The sequence below is a fragment of the Chanodichthys erythropterus genome, chromosome 3, assembly GCF_024489055.1.
Source record: "Chanodichthys erythropterus isolate Z2021 chromosome 3, ASM2448905v1, whole genome shotgun sequence".
Lineage (NCBI taxonomy): Eukaryota > Metazoa > Chordata > Actinopteri > Cypriniformes > Xenocyprididae > Chanodichthys > Chanodichthys erythropterus.
This window is the reverse complement of record NC_090223.1, coordinates 51363584-51381666: the sequence shown is the minus strand read 5'-3', so window position 1 is coordinate 51381666 and position 18083 is coordinate 51363584. Positions and strand designations below refer to the sequence as shown.

Genomic DNA, 18083 nt, shown 5'->3' with positions numbered 1-18083 from the left:
CATGTAACTTTTAAATTTGTAGGCCTGGAAAAGTCATGGAAAATCTAATGTCAGTATAACTCTATATAGAAGCAATTTGATGCCGTTTTTAATAGAGACAGAACTTAAATCCTTGCATATTGTTGTTCTCCTCTCCCTTTTTTTCCAGTAGTGATGCATTATCTTTCTCCTCCTGTAGCGTGCTAGTGCAAGTTATTGCATAGGTCAAGTCATATGGTATTTTGGTGTCTTTTGCAAGCACAGCGGATTCACGCACACGTCTGCTACAGTGCCGGGTGAGCGATCAGCTGTCAGGCCCTGGATGGCTCAACAGCTGTTCATTTCCCGCCGAGGATGATGGACTGCATTCTTCCCTTTGCATGAGTGTGCTTTAATGGACAGTGTCATTGCGATGTTGGGAGTCTGTGATGTGAGGTAGAGCTTCATAAGCAGGTAAATCTGTGCCAGGCTCAGAGACCGTAACAGGACGCTCCTCGGGTGCCAGGATGTCAAACGGGACGTCAACGGACTGGACGGACTGACGAATGCTTTCCTCATATGTGGGAGGAGGCTGTGGTAAAAACAGAGATAAAGCTTGACGTAAACCACATGTGTGACACACAAGATAAATGCCTGTGAAGCACTTCTTCAAAAGAGATTCTGCTTATCTCACACATTTTGTAGTGAGTAAAAAAGTACAAAACATGGAAGGTGCTTCATGAATTACATTTAGGATTAAGAAATCAAAAAAACAAAAAACAGACAAATTTGATAGACTTCAGGCCCATTTACACTAAAGGATAACTATAAAGATAAAGCTTTAATCATTCTAATTCTGCGAGAATAGGGAAGTCCAAACAACAGCTGACGATAATGGCAGAATAACAAAATTGATTGAATTTCTTTTAGAAAGATTTTTACAGTTGATGAATGATAAAAACATTGACAGCCAATCAGAAACCATCCTGCTTTAAAGAGTCACACCAATGGACTATAACATTGGCCCTGTCCCAAATGGCAGACTTCATGAGCACTTGTCAGCAGCCATATCACCCTGTAGCCTAAGACTGGTTGCCCACTGAAGCTAAGCAGAAGACCTCCTGGGAAAACTAGGTTGCTGCTGAAAGAGGTGTTAGTGAGGCCAGCAGGGGGTGCTCACCCTGTGGTCTGTGTGGGTCCTAACGCCCCAGTATAGTGATGGGGACACTATACTGTCAAAAAAGCACTGTCCTTCGGATGAGATGTTAAACTGAGGCCCTGACTCTCTGGTCGTTAAAAATCCTTCGAAAAGAGTAGGGGTGTAACCCCGACATCCTGGCCAAATTTGCCCATTGGCCTCTGTCCATCATGGCCTTCTAATCATCCCTAAATACACTGATTGGCTTCATCACTCTGTCTCCTCTCCACCAATAAGCTGGTGTGTGGTGTGCGTTCTGGCGCAATATGGCTGCCGTCGCATCATCCAGGTGGATGCTGCACATTGGTGGTGGTGGAGGAGATTCCCCCTTCGAAATGTAAAGCACTTTGAGTGCCCAGAAAAGCACTATGTAAATGTTAGGAATTATTATTTTTTTTATTATTGCAGTCTTGTGGACTTACAATGGCCGCCACGTGAAGGTATCCTTATTAGGGTGCACCATCGATGCACACTTTTGCCAAGACCGCAAGCTCATCAGACTTCTACCCAACAGTCAAAGGCCTTGTCCCAAATGAGACCCTAAACACGAGTCCACACTTTCGTGACATAATGCCGCCTTGGCTCTCAGGAAGAAGTCTGCTGCAGAGCTCGCACCAATGAAAGTGACATGGGAAGGCCAAGTATAACCCATACTCTGACATTGTCCTCTGCATTTAACCCATCCAAGTTAGTGCACGTACATTAGGAGTGATGAACACACACTGCAAACTGTGGACACACACAGACCCGGAGCAGTGGGCAGACATTTGTTGTGGTGCCTGAGGAGTGATTGGGGGTTTGGTGCCTTGCTCAAGGGCATCTCAGTCATTTCCTGCCGGTACTGAGACTCGAACCCGCAACCTTCGGAGACTCTATAACCATTAGTCCATGACGTGGTCTCCTCATCGGGGTATTGAACCCCGGTCTTCCACGTGACAGGTGGTGATACTGTCCTCTGTGCTAACAAGGAGTGCTCAGCAAAAGTGAGCATCAAGTGTTCATATCTAGAAACCTAGAGTGACAAATGGGACACCCTACGTTCTCGTGAACTTCATGATCACGTGCACGCAGGGGCCACTGTAAGTCCACAAGACTGTAAGTGCATATGAAGTGTGCCATTTGGGACTGGGCATTACATCAAAAAAAGTGTAGACTCAGAGGAAGATCACGAGGGCTTAGGGTTTCATTTGGGACAGAGCCATTCTGTTTATTCTGAGCTTGCACTTCAGTTACGTTCTGTGAACTCTATCTGTGTCTGAAAAATGAAAAACGCTGCCTCCGCAGGTGGCATACAGAGGTACAAAGGCAACAAGTTTTTACTTCCAGAACCTGACTGTTGCACTCATATTGCCGCTGTTTAGCAGGTCAGTACATTCCCTAAAGATAAAGACCTTTGCACTATGCTAATTCATAATACTGTGCTCAAAATTTATTTAAACAAATACAGCTGGCAATATTACTGCCATTTTATCTGTCTCTCCTTCACTATCTCTTTATCATGTTTAAGCTCCAAGCCTTCCCTTTAGCCTCCTAAAAATTGACAAAACTGTGGCCTTTAGATGGAGAACATTTAGCCCCTCATGAGTGAACGATCCACCCACTGAGTGAAGGAGAGGACAGACGGACAATGAGCCGCTCTCTCTGCCAATGTTTACCTTTCAAGACAGGCCGCTTTATTACGTTTGATGTGCATTAATTCCCATTAGTGTGTGTACTCATGTGTTTCCTGGCACAAAGTCAACATCAAAGGGCCTTGAAATACTGACAGCATGCATGCGTCATGGCAACAGTGCAGGTGAGGGTTACTGGGCCTGTCTGTGCGGCAGTGAATGGCCATTTCTCAGATATATGATCATGTTACGGAGAAGAAAATTGAGGGTCATTCATATTGTAAACCTATTGTTTGTTTTCATTCAGTTAGACTGCACCTGCCATAGATAACCAGCTTATACTGCAAATAATACTGTCCAATTTTTAAAAGCCCAAATTTTCCATTTAGCCTATTTAGTTAATTCATTTTCACAAGGGATCCACAAGGCTCAATAGTACAATTGTACATAATTGTTCACATTTTAAACATAATTGTTCACATTTTAAAGTAAAATATAAATTTGTGATTTTGTTGTCATGGCGACTCATTGATTGATTGATTTGAACCACCTGCTCCTTGTTTAGCTCTTTAGTTACTCTGTGTATATAAAGGTGCGTTCACGCGGCCTCGTAATTCCTGTAGTTATGAGATTCTAGCTTGTAAAAAGCGTTCACATCCTTGTAGAGATCGTAATTACAGCTTGTAAGCTGGGAGTTTTTTGAAAGCTCCCACATGTACCACGTGGCCGCTGTAGATTCATTTAGGCGTTGATAGTGGTGCCATGGAAACGCTTAATTCCCAGTCAAAGGACGTGAACAGCTCCAAATATAACGTCACGTGTTGTCATTTCAAGATACCGGTAAAAACGAGGTGACGTGAATGCAGCTTAAGCCCTCAGTTTGAGTCATTCTTGGTTTGTTCTCATTTATTTGTAGTTGGTTGTGTTTCTCATCTGTGTTTATTGTTTTGGTCTGTTGTTAGTATGAAGTAACTGATGCATATAGATCCTGCCTCAGCCACTCATTGCTGCAACAGACTGTGACCATTTGAAAATATGCAGGATTTTTTAATTAATATATGATTATGGGCAAATATCTGTTTGTTTCTATCCAGCCAAATTATGAAAATGTAACTTTTGCTTTTATTATCTTAAAAGGGATAGTTCAACCAAAAATGAAAATTTGATGTTTATCTGCTTACCCCCAGGGCATCCAAGATGTAGGTGTCTTTGTTTCTTCAGTAGAACACAAATGATGATTTTTAACTGCAACCGTTGCCGTCTGTCAGTGAAATAATGGGAGTGAATGGGAACTCTATCAATAAGAGTCGAAAAAACTTCCATAGACAAATCCAAATTAAACCCTGCGGCTCGTGACGACACAATGATGTTCTAAGACACGAAACGATCGTTTTGTGCAAGAAATCAAACAGTATTTATATAATTTTTTACCTCTAAAACACCACTAAGTCCAACTGCGTTCAGCACTCGCTTAGTGTGGTCTGATCGCGTTCTGACAACGGCAGTGATGTCTCGCGCATATACTTCAATGAGTGCTAGACATCTCTTCCGCTGTCGTCACGAGCCGCAGGGTTTAATTTGGATTTGTCTATGCAAGGTTTTTCGACTCTTATTGATCCAAGTTCCCATTCACTCCCATTATTTGACTGACAGACGGCAGCGGTTGCAGTTAAAAATCATCATTTGTGTTCTACTGAAGAAAAAAAGTCACCTACATCTTGGATGCCTTGGAGGTAAGCAGATAAACATCAAATTTTCATTTTTTGGTGAACTATCCCTTTAAATAAAAATGCTTTACCTTTTACTTTGAGGACAGTAAAATAGCATGTCATGCCAACGGGTCATTTGTAGATGAATTTGATCAGTGTTGAGGAAAGTTACTTTTAAATGTAATGCATTACAATAATGCATTACTCCCTAAAAAGTAACTAATTGCATTACTTTTTTCACAGAAAGTAATGTTACGTTACTTTTGTGTTACTTTTTCTCAACTGGGCTGGGCTTGATTTTTTTTTTTTCTTAAATAACAAAAAAATTTCTTTCTTTGCACTGTAAACCCTAAAGTTTAAAATAATTAATTGGTTTGAGTAGGGAAAACTCAAATCAAACTAATTATTTCAATCAAATGAACTTTTATGAGTATTTACAACTTTATTTTTCTTCCTGAAGTTCCTGAAATTGACATTTTAGGTCATCTGAAATCTTTCATTGTTTTGAGTTTTATAAACTTGCTGCTTTTAATGTAGACAAACTTAAATTTAACTGAAACTAGGATTTCTTTTTCCCAGAATGCTTGCATGGCACTCGAAAGGGAGAGTAAATGCTAAAGTTAACTATTATTTAATGTTTTGTGTGTGTGTGCAAGATTAATGCTAAGTGGGAGATTTAGTATAGTGTTTAATGCTTTGCCATCCCAATTTTTAGAAGAGTTTCTGTTATGTTGGTTTTTTTGGGGGGCTGCCATCATGGTGACAAGTGGAGCATGAGCTTGGTTTGAGAACAGGTATATGTTAAATGTTTTATATTGCCATGCTAATTCAGCAATTGCTGTGCTATGCTAATGTTATCAAAGCATTCGCTAAATTAGATAGTTATAACAAGCTAAAATATTTCCTAAAATATTAAATATCCTAAATTACTACAAATATTTAAGTTGAGATTACATGATAATTTTAAGTTAAATGTATGAATTAAAGGAGCACTCAGTAATATTTCAAATCCACTGTTGCTGAGTCCAACAACAAATGTGTAACCAATCAGCATTAGGGGGCATATGATGGTCGAGGAGAGAGAATGGGCAAGAGGGAGATTTGAAAATAAGAAGAAAAAAAAAAACTGCAGAATGAGAAATTTGACACAATACAAAAGAGCTCAAAAGAATATCACTGACAACTGATTACTTAGTAAGGTTTATGAAGTGCTTTAGGACCCACATTTATATTAGAAAAGCTTTCCAGCGCTGGAGAGAGCTAAGAGGGAAGGTGTTGCTGCTGTTCTGTTGGCGACTAACAACAAACACTTTGTATTTACTCTTGTGTACTGTATGTTAATTTTTTGTGCTTCCTTGTCGTTGGTTCATCAACTGCGCGTTTTTTAGGAAGCATTTTGTTGCACATCAGCTGTGATAAACAGACATCCACTCGCATTGTGTGTGTAACAGTGGCCAGGTAGTGGGAGTTCTGCGCACTGACAGCCATTAGAGAATGAAGTGTTTAGCATCATTGATAGTACATTCGCCTTGTTCAAAACTGACTCGGAACAGGGTGGTTAAGATTGGAGTGTGAGTTTTGGAGGAGGAGCAATGAAGAGAGGGATGGGTTTGTTTGGGTTGATTTCAAATATCAACAATGTCCAACAGCGTAGTTCAAATACTACTTACTGCAACTTTAACTTTTACCCGAAATGTTTTTAGTTTTGCCAACTTATTTGGGTTTACAATATGTCAAATTTATAGGCCCTTTCACATTAAGAGTGAAATGAATAAGGCTTATTAAGTCATGTACAGTAGTTACAAATGGGAAGCAAAGTAACTTGCACTACTTATTTGAAAAAGTAACAAGTATTTTGTTGTAAGTTTAAAAAACGATACGCTACTTTACTAGTTACTTGAAAAAAGTAATCTGATTACTTAGCCCAGGTTACTTGTAATGCGTTACCTCAACACTGAATATGATTACTATGGTTAAATGAGTCACCTCCGTCACAATAGATCCGCCAATGCCGAAGCGGTCGGCTATCATCATGTGGATCTGCCGTTGTCTGTCTTTCTTGCGCACACTCTCGTACGAGGGCAGACGAGGAAGAGGCGGCTCCAGTGAGGACAGGTAGTAGCTGCTGGGCACACCGATGAGGAACAAAGAGCCTGACTGACAGCCACAAGCAGAAACAAATATAAACAGATGATATGTGACCTATCAAATGAAGAACTAAAAGTAATGATGACAAACGTTCACCCTAATGTTGTTCCAAACCTGTATTCATTTCTGTCGTCTGTACAAGAGATTATATACAAGAATAAATTAATATCTTTCCATTCAGGAAAAGTATTTTGGTGCTATTGGTCATACAGGTTTATAACAACATGAGGGTGAGATTGCGGAGTTGTCATTTCTGTGTCTTACCTGTGCATTGACGTTATCATGACCCGTGTCGTGTGTTTGCTCAACATCAGATGAAGCAACTAGAGTCTGTCTGCTGTTGTAGTACTGAGGAGGAGCTTCCTGTTCAACCAAGAAATGACAAACCTCTGTTAATATGTCATTTCAGACATCATCAATGCTTATTTGGTCACCGCTGTTCAAAAGTTTGAATGAAAATAAGATCATTTACTTAATATAAAATACCTTTTCTTGTAAATTTGGATCAAAACATGATACAGACAATGTTCATGAGATTCACCCTTATGTATACGAAGTATAAAATTGTCTTTATTTTGCAATAATAAATAGCTGACTGTAGTGCACTTTATGGTAATGTCAAAACAAAAGTTTTGCTTTAAATTACATTGTATTTTAGTTATGTACTACATACCTAAGCAGGGTAACATACTAAAGTACTTGATTATAATTTGAACTGTAGAGTGTTATTCAACATGACATTTAAAGTTATATTTTTGTATATTTGTATTTTAAAGGCAAAGTCACCACCATTCAAAAGTTATGTTTATGAAAGAAGTCTCTTCTGCTCAACAAAGCTGCATTTATTTGATCAAAAATACAGTAAAAACTGTAATATTGTGAAATATTATTAAAATAACTATTTTGTATGTAAATATATGGTAAAATGTCATTTATGAATTTTCAGCATCAGTCTTCAGTGTCACATGATCCTTCAGTAATCACTCTAATATGATGATTTGAAGCTCAAGAAACATTTCTGATTATTATCAATGTTGAAAACAGTTCATATTTTTAGCTCCATTATCTTTTCCAGAGCTCAACCACCAGCATAATTACAATGTTTTCATATTGATTGCAAGTCAAACCATCACCAATCTTGATTTAAAGTCTCACACCCCCGTCTTTGTCTTCCTCAATGTCTCTTCTCCTCCTCTTCCTACTTCTGCAATGTTGGAGCCAGACCTCTGGATGGTCGTAAATTACGCCGCTAAAGAGAGGACCACCAAGCAACTTCCTCCACGGCTCCCTCCCCTCCCATCCATCGCTAGATTAGGCAGGCGGGCCCCGCGTGAGGCCGAGGAATTCCTCCAGCCCAGCCGGACACTTGGTGATTACCCCACACCTAAATAGAAACCTTTGTGTCCCGGGACAATACAGTGTCTTACTGCGTCATCAGGGTGCTGAGTAACAAACCCCACACTGGTGTTTTAAAGGTCTGCCTCTGTTTTGCGCCCTTGTTTCTGTGGCAGGTACTAAACGAGCGCACTCCGTTTTACAGGCCCATATGTCACCCGGACAAGTCAGTCATTAGTGCACTAGTTGGTCAAAACGTGCAGAAAAGAGTCTGAAATTAACCAGAGATTGAGGCTACATACAATGGCAAGAGACAAAATGCCCCTTTTTTTTAATTACGTATCTGTTATTTACACCATTTCATATATGCAAAAAAAAAAAAAAGAAATTATATTTCGAACAAAGAGAATGAAACCTATTTTAAGACCTTATTTAAGATATTGTTTATAACACTTTACAATAAGCTTCATTAGTTATCATTAGTTAACTACATTAGTTAACATGAACTAATAATGAACTGCACTTATACAGCATTTATTAATCTTTGTTAATGTTAATTTCAACATTTACTAATACATTATTAAAATCTTGTTAACATTAGTTAATGCACTGTGAACTAACATGAACAAACAATCAACTGTATTTTCATTAACTAACGTTAACGCAGATTAGTAAATACAGTAACAAATGTATTGCTCATTGTTAGTTCATGTTAGTTAATACATTTAATAATGTTTAACTAATGAACCTTATTGTAAAATGTCACCTTATATTATTCTTTACAATTACAAGGGGTGATAAATTTGTACCATTACTGTGTATGGATATTAAATTTGAGTTATTCCATTATTGAGTTATTGCAGTTATTACATTATTGTTATTTCCTTAAATAACTGTAATACATTTTACAATATATTTTAAAAGCCAGAACAAGAAATTCTACCATAAATATTTTACCAATCAAATAATGTCAAAAATATGCTGGTTTCAATAGGCATCATGTAAAATATCATTTAAAATTAGTAAATTTGGGTCAAAACATGATACAGATATGCTCTTGATGCGGTTCATGAGATTCACCCTTATATAAGAAGTATTTATTTATTTATTTTTTGACTGTACCAAAAAGTGCAATTTATAATAATTTAAAAAAAAAAAAACAAATATTGCTTTAAAGTACATTTTAAATCATGTTTTAATAATTATTTTGACATGTTGACTAAAGCAGGGTAACATACTAAAGTACTTGATTATAATTTGAATTGTAGTGTATTATTAAAGATTACATTCAAAATTAATATATTTTAAAATATTTGTATTTCAAAGACAGACGAATTAATGAAATTACACATTAAGTCCTACTTAAGTGGGTCAAAAAACACTCAAAAGTTCAGCTAATTGCATTTAATATAAATTTAAACTATAATACATGATAATATACTGTACATATAATATATACAATTTTATATTCATTTAATTGGAATTAACATACATTTACGTGTCTGAAAACATTACATTCAGTCCACACTCAAAAATATAATAATTATGTTTTTAAAAATATGCTAAAGTGTACTTTCTTTTTCACAAAGGATGGTATTTTTAAAACTCAGTCTTGTATCTGATACAGATTTAATTTTAGGATAAACAGACATAATGTATGTGCTGAAGAATAAATTCTTTGTGTTTTTATATTGTTAGAAAAAAGTGCCATCTTAAAGGTAAAAAAATGCCCCTGTCAATCAATTCCAGTAGGCAAATAGCATCCCCTAATAGAAACTGGGCCCTAATCTGAGACACAGCTGATGTCTTGGACTCAAGGCAGGGCTCCTGACAGCTCTGACATCACTCAGAGTGACGTATTTTGACCTTTCCCATCACCCCTCTCATTCGGGACTCCAAGAGACACGTTTAGTAAATGTGAGGTCAGGGGTCACCTTCCCTCGCTGGTTTTCACTCTCAACAGTCTCAGAGTCCCCCCAATAAGAGAGACGTTCTTTTGTTTGCTCCTCTGATTCAGGCAGTGTGAAAAAGCAAAAGCGTGTAAAATCAGTCCTGAAGTCGGGGGAGGACCTCTTCAGCGGTGTGCCTTTTTCAGTGCCTGACCTAAAGTAAAAGCTTTGTCTCCTGTGATCCCCCAACCAAAACACTGAACCTAACGATCAAATGGTGAAGTCGCCTCAGTAAGAGGACATATATGTGTCTCAAAATGAGTCAAGTTTCTATTGGAAAGATGATAAAAGGGTTTTACTTGCATTGGCCTGTTGTTTTGTAGAACTTCCAGCTGACAAATCCAGCATAAACCACACTGTAATAAGAAATGTTGACTTAAAAAAGTAATTTACCTGGTTGCCTTAAAATTTTGAGTTCATTGAAATTAAAAATTTGAGTTAATATAATGAAGGCGAAACTCAAAATATTATGTTATCTGAACCACATTAATTATTGAAGCTGATTTGACATAAGAAAAAATGTTGTGATCACAAATCATGAAAATATTTTTTTACAGTGCAGCATAAAACTCATAAGTCATAAAGTTTCAGAAACGTAAAACACCACTCATTAGAGATTTACCATGTTAAAATCAGATTTCTTTTTCTTCAGTGCAAGTATGGTTTTATTTCATCCATTTAATTATCCACAAGGTTAAAATCAAAACTGACTTGTCCAATCATTTCATCCGCTTAAACTCCGCCCCTTTCTTACAATCGAATGCAAACTTGCATTCTGCCTTCATCCAATCAACATCCGGTGGACTAAATCAAGTCCTGTCCTTTTTTCTTTTCATTTATCCATTTCACTCTGATGTACGTCACACTACGGAAGAAAAGAGCTGACGCTACTGTTTCATTGACTTTAAAGTGCATAAACAAAGCAAGGAGCATCTATAGACAGCAATTTACTAAAACTGACAACTCATAATATGCTACATTTTCTTTAAAGAGGCCATATTATTCATGTTTTCAGTCTTGATTTCTCTACTAGAATACATTTTCATGCTTGATTGTTCAAAAAACACATTACTTTTCCCGTATTTGACATTGTTGCGGTTCCTTTCTTCCCAGTCTGTCAGTAAAGGCCTGTTCACACTAAGGACGATAACTATAAGATAATGGTAATGATATAGTTCTAAAAATCATCTCGATATCAAAGAGTCCGCACCACAACTAACAATAACCGCACAGAGAAACAATATCATTGGAATCACTTTCAGAATGATTTTATCCAGCTGATGAATGATAAAAAATTGACAACCAATCAGAATCCATCCTGCTGTAACAACAGACAAGCATGCACGTGTTTGGGAAATGTCACGCCTCTTACCATAACTGCAAATTTCAACACATTACTAACTAACTCAACCAGGCCCCGCCCCTTTATTTTGCATATGACTTGGGCGGGAATTATTTAAATGAGGAATATTGTGACATGTTTGTTACCAGAAGAAAACTCAAGACTACAATGGAGGCGTTTCAGGGAGTTCAGAAACAGTGTTATTGATAACTTCCTTTGGAGCGACTTTGAAGACCTTTTTTTTCGTGCTCAAACAGCAACATTACACACTAAAGAAAGCTGAACATGTAAAAAAGCAGAATAGGTCCTCTTTAAGCAAAACTGTTGACAGCTGTTTCTTGTTCACAGCCTTGAGATGTTAAAACAATGCTGTGGTAAACCATTTGAGAAGTGACTGCTGTATATTGTGCAAACATGCAATGATACTTTAGGGCAGGGGTGAACAGAAGCCTTACACAGAAGCCCATTAAGCCTTCTCTGAGGTCATGTAAACACATTACACCATTCTCTTTTATCAATGTGGGGCCATAAATGACTGACAAAGATACATTTTAGCCATTATCTCAATTTCACCCGCATATAAACACCAGCGTTCTTTCGGCTTATTGACATGCACATGTCTGACATGCATGCATGACAGGAGAATGTGAATCTTCATGGTTTTTAATGCTTTGTTTAACACTGCACCTCATATGATTGCAGTTGAGTGCTGCAGGAATGATGTATTTCTGAAGGCCAATGGGTAAGTCAATGGGTTTTTTGAATTTTTTTGGTGAAATGCCTAAACTAAGGTCTGTGCATAACACAAGCTCAATATATTTTCATGTTTTATTCTACGATATAAAATAATTCAGTAACACCCCCTTTTGATTTTTTTTAAAAGCTTTTAATTGTCTTAAAAAAGGCAGCTGATAAGTGTTTAAATGCGACTACACAGGTTGTTGAGGACATTAAAGGGTTTGTTCAACCAAAAATTCAGTCATTTATTACTCACCCCCATGTCGTTCTACACCCGTAAGACCTTCATTCATCTTCAGAACACAAATTTTGATATTTTTGATGAAATCCGATGGCTCAGTGAGGCCTGCATTGACATTAATGACATTTCCACTCTCAAGATTCTTAAAGGTACTAAAAACATATTTAAATCTGTTCATGTGAGTACAGTGGTTCTATCTTAATATTATAAAGCGATGAGAATATTTTTGGTGCACCAAAAACCCCCCCCCAAAAAACGACTTTTTAACAATATCTAGTTATTTGCCAATTTCAAACCACTGCTTCGGGGCGTTATGAATCTTTTGAGTCGAATCAGTGATTTGGATCGCGTATCAAACCGCAAAACTGCTGAAATCATGTGACTTTGGCGCTCCGAACCACTGATTTTTGATTCGTAAAGCTTCAAAGCTTCATGAAGCAGTGTTTTGAAATCGGCCATCACTATAGATATTGTTAAAAAGTCGTTACTTAGTTATTTTTTTGCGCACAAAAAATATTCTCGTCGCTTTATAATATTAAGGTAGAACCACTGTACTCACATGAACAGATTTAAATATGTTTTTAGTACCTTTAAGCATCTTGAGAGAGGAATTACTATTGCTGTCTATGCAGGCCTCACTGAGCCATCAGATTTCATCAAAAATATCTTAATTTGTGTTCTGAAGATGAACGAAGGTCTTACAGGTGTGAAACGACATGAGGGGGAGCAATTAATGACAAAAAAATTCATTTTTGGGTGAACTAACCCTTTAAATGTCATCAGGCCGAACAGACACTCATCAACTCACTAGTCGCTTTCACAGCCTCGTTGTTTTTATAATTACGCTCTTGCAAACTATTAAAACACAAATATTCAAGCTTTACAATGGCGTGAAGTCATGTGACCATTGTGTAGTTGGTTTATAGCCTATGTTTATCTTTTTACTTCTTCTAATTATATTTAGGCTTCAAAATTCATAAAAGTTGTGTTCATTCATGAAGATTATCATGATGGATGGAAGGTGCAAGAATCATAAACCTTAGTTGGTCACAGAGCTTATTTTCTGCATTGATCCAAAATCAGGGTGATGCTTAACTTACTGGTTGGCCTACAAAAATACATCATCACTGCATCAGGTGTGTTTGATCAGGATTGGATCCTAAATCCGGGACTGGGCACTGCTGATTTAATAGGTTTAAATATAGTGGTCGTGGTCAATATGTGTTGTGCCTCTTCCTCATTTAACCTGCACCTCACCACAGTTGAACTTAGCAGGCATGTTTTTGCATTTCCTCTTTGTGTGGGGAAGAATGTGTTACTAAGATAAGGTTAAAGTTCTCTCAGGGGGAACGATTAGGGCTGAAAGTGAACAGGAAAAGGAAACCCTGAGGATGAGGTGCATGACTTCAGGCTAAGTGACCAGAACACAGCAGATAAAGGTTGCACTCTCTCTGTCTAATCTAACATCTGCTCTCACGACCCACATCCTGAAGACTAAAGGAGGAAAGCTCTGAAATGACCTGAGGTCTCACAGGTAGTCTTCCTGCACTTGTAGAGCTCCACCAAATTTTCAAAGCGTGTGTTTATTACATATTTTGCCTAAATCAATACAGTTTTAAACTTTCAAAGCCTGTTTGACACACTTTAACATGTTTTTTTTTTTAATCCTACACTCAAAAAAATGATTCTAGCTGCTTGTTCAGTTTATTTAAATAAAATAAGCTGAACCAACACAAATCTTTAGTTTTTTACTTAATTGGCATTCGCACTCAATTGTATTATGTTAAATGAAATTAAATTTGCAAAATGTTAGGTCAACCTAAACCATTTGTGTTGGGACTACATGAATCATTTATGTTGCATTGATTGAACCTGGGCAGTGGATTTCTAGTTCCCAGCATGCTTTGCGTAAGGAAAGATTGGGACAGTAAATGTTGAACTTAAGTGCTGTTTAATGTGTTTTTTAGTAAAGGGAAATACCTTTTGTAAAGTTTGAAGTTCAGTTATATTTGACATTTAAAAGAGTTTGTTATGTCGATTTTTTGAGGTTACCATTATGCTGAAGTGTAGACCTTGTGGTTAGGCTCTAGGTGGCTACGTAAAATAAATTTATATTGTTCTAAACGAGCATTAACTGTGCTCAAGCCAGTAATGAGAAGTTCTTTATCTGATCATTACTTGCATGCTATAAATGTTACTTAGCATATGAAAAAGTGTTATTTTAGTTTAGTTTTTATAGAAATATAAATAAATTAGTTTGAGAGCAATTTACACAGTCTACATATGGTCATCAGCTTTTCCCCTCTCAATGGTAATGAAACATGTATGTCTGTGTACAACAGCTACTCAAAACCTAAGCACAAGCGCACATCTTCACCATGATGGTAACAAAAAAAAAAAAAAAAAAAAGCCCTGGTTGGATCAACAAGAATGAATTATGTTCAGGAAACATACACAGAATACGTCAAATGAAACGGGTGTGATCTCATTCAATTAGGATGAATTTCACTCATTAGTACAATTAACCTAGCTTAAGTTCAAATAAATCAGTTCAACTGTGTGGAAATAGGTGTCATTATTGAATTAAGTTAGACCAACAAGTTATTTTTTTGAGTGTAGTAATCTCACATGTCTCCACTAGACAAGATCTCTAACTGAGCTCAAATTTGTCAGAGATTTCAATACAAATGAATCAAATTCTTCCCAGAGCAATTTAATGGAGCTCTACCAGCATTTATTGATGATTAACTTCTATTTTAATTAAAGTGTAGGAGGGCAGACATCTTCACCCTGGAGCTTTACTCCTCCACTCAGTCTAATATCTGATTACTGTGTAACCTTTCTAGGGCACTTGTAAGCGTGATAGTCAAGGGAACGGTCACGCTGTGTTGTGCTCTTCACTAACAGAACGGCTTGTTTCGACGCTCCAGTGATCTGACTCAAATCAGCTTGAACAGTTTGTGCTCTTCGACTTGAGTTTTTGAGGATTTCTTGCTTACGTTGCTTAGGTTTGTTTTGTTTAATATCGTAGCTGGCGTTAACAATACAAGCTCCCCGTGAGCTGAGTCACAGTGTTTGCCAAAGCACATGGTGAGGCTCTTGAAAGTGTAGCACAGTTAGGAAAAAGATAATATGTAATCTCTGATTGTATGTCAGTGTACTGAACGGTGGAGATGTTCTTCATTCCCAAAAATATCAAACTAGGTCAGCTGTAGCTCTTTAACTACATTTGATACTTTCATTCACCTAAACTGTCCAGTATTATTTGGTAAATGGCAGGAAATCTGATTTCATGTCCCCTTTGGAAAAGTAAATGACATCTCATTAATATCTAATTTGTCCCTTATTGGAAGCAATGACATGGAGATTTGGATGACTTGTGCTGAAGTCTTCTCCTTCTTATAGTTTTCTAATCTCACATGTCTCCTCAAATGTTTCAGAAGAAATCTCAACAATGTCTCAAACTGCGCTCGGAGAAAGTCAAGGATATTAATATGAACATTTCCCATTAAATTGTTCCAAGACCAAACCTTCGCTACATTCATTTTGAAGCCTTAGGTTTTACAGCTTGATACTGAATGAAACTGAGAAGGTATAAAAAGTGTAACCTTTGATAAATGAGATCTTCCTCACCATGTCAGTATGAGATTCCTGATAAACCCTCATTTTGCAGCAGAGAGGAACCTTCCGGTACAGGATCAACAGCAGCACCACGATCATGAAGAAAAACACCAGACAACAGACTGAAAAAGACAACAGACACCGTACACATCAGTCAGTCTGTCACCTGTGCTTTTTCTGGTTCACTTCAGCCATTAAAAATGGACACTTTTAGATTTGTAAAGATTAAAGACAAGCTCAATTTATGCGACTTGAAACAATTAAGCATAAAGCATGATCCTTTATATCTGGACTTTACAATCTTGGCAAACATAATTTCTTCATAATCAAGTGTCTTTTTCAAGGACTCATGTTAGAGTTATTATTATTATTATTGTACACACACACACACACACACACACACACACACACATTTATTATTGCTGTCAAATAGACTAATCGTACACACACACACATATACGCTATTATTTACAAACTTTTATATATATATATATATATATATATATATATATATATATATATATATATATATATATATATATATATATATATATATATATATATATATATATATATATACAGTCAAACCAAAAATTATTCAGACACCAGATATAATTTTTGATATTTTTTTACTAGTGTGTGCAGGACACTATAGTTCATTTATGTAAGTGAGGAGAGCAAAATAAAGTAAACTGTGACATATTATACCCAAATATTCTTCATACAGTGGACTACCAGTAAAACTGATAAAAATTTGGAACCAAAAATTATTTAGACACTTTGACCTGACCATGTTTCGCTTAAATGTTTTTCTTTAATTGCTAATGTGACCTTTTTACGCCAAAGACTGAACAAAATTAATCATTGCTTGGTAATTGGTTGACCTAAACTAGAGCAAATAAACTGTGATAATGTGTGAAATGTTGACGGTGTCTGAATAAATTATATATATATGCTAGATGCGATTCATTGTAATTAATCGATTTGACAGCACTAATATATACTCTCTCTCTCTCTCTCTCTCTGTGTACATGTGCCAAATAAAGATGTTGTGAAGACCCTAGTAAAAATTAAGAAGGCCTAATTGAAATTATTTTATGCTAAGTATATCACAAATACATTTTACATATTTATATACTTAATAAAAATACCCTGCAATTGTACTTTTGGTATACTGAACTATAGTATACTTAAAGTCTGCTAAAGTGGAACAACTAATTTTGTACTTAATGCACTTTAGTTATCCAGAAGTAGTGTTAAGGTCCAACTAAAGATTTTAGACTGCGCTAAAGTGGAACTATTGCAGTATACTTGAGGTACACTTTAAATATGTTGCATTTTAAGACTGATATTATACAAAGATCATACAATCCTCATTGATAGTGGCATTAAAACACATTTTAGGTCTAATATTAAGAAATGCGCTCTGTGCATTAAAGAAGTACTCCAAAATAAAGTTTAATTATAATATTTATACTAGTAAGTCTCAAGCGATATGTCAGTAAATATGATAATGGATTTGTAGTATACTTAGGATAAATATATATATATATATATATATATATATATATATATATATATATATATATATATATATTTTTTTTTTTTTTTTTTTTTTTTAAATACATTTTATAAAGGTTTGTTTTTTGTTTTTTTTTTTTACTAGGGCATGAAATAAGTGTATTTCTCTATTAAGAACAACCTTTAAGATCTTGTACTGTCATTTATAGGGCTCAACCATTTTTAAAATAGATAATACTACATTTAAACAAATAATTTAAACAAATTATAATGATGTACGAAAACATCATCAGCCCAATGAATACATTTAACACGAGTCCTTGAAAAATATTTGAAGCGATGAAATGATGTTGTCACTTACATGCACCCACGACGATAGTCCTCTGGTCCGCTGAGAAGCTCATGGAGGGGACAGTTGGGGACACAGTGGTGGACATCTCTGAGAAATACACCTCTTCTAACCAGCGACCCGAGCTGTCTCATAGTAAGTCTGAAGAGTCCTCTTTCTTTCTCCCCTGCTTAATTTCAGAGAGTCTCCAGAACTTCAGCTGAGTGAACTGAACGTCAGTCACGACTCACATCCTAGTCCTCACGAAGCAGCGGATACATTGTTGCCATCAATGAATGGACACAGAATCCTACTATGGTGAAGGACTGGCTCATGAATACTAACGAAGCTCGTGACTGGACGCTGCAGGAAGGTTGCTAAGCAA

At 36.5% G+C, this 18083-nt stretch overlaps 1 protein-coding gene across 1 annotated transcript; it reads right to left on the bottom strand.

The window, feature by feature from the left end:
- Positions 1–17964, bottom strand: si:ch73-364h19.1 (uncharacterized). The gene is made up of 5 exons (XM_067377135.1): positions 17732–17964; positions 15862–15971; positions 6888–6986; positions 6462–6632; positions 1–550 (listed from the first exon to the last, which is right to left on the bottom strand). Exons 1-5 carry the CDS (start codon positions 17805–17807, stop codon positions 371–373), a joined length of 636 nt encoding a protein of 211 aa, XP_067233236.1. The 5' UTR covers positions 17808–17964; the 3' UTR covers positions 1–370.
- Positions 17965–18083: the final 119 nt, after the last annotated feature.

Excerpts from the sequence above, each read along its gene's own strand:
- si:ch73-364h19.1 (XM_067377135.1), bottom strand. The coding sequence starts at position 17,807 with ATGTCCACCACTGTGTCCCCAACTGTCCCCTCCATGAGCTTCTCAGCG. Across the intron at positions 6,987-15,861 it reads AGGAATCTCATACTGACATG|GAAGCTCCTCCTCAGTACTA; the intron begins GTGAGGAAGATC and ends TTGGTTGAACAG. Across the intron at positions 551-6,461 it reads GCGGATCTATTGTGACGGAG|CCTCCTCCCACATATGAGGA; the intron begins GTGACTCATTTA and ends TTTTTACCACAG.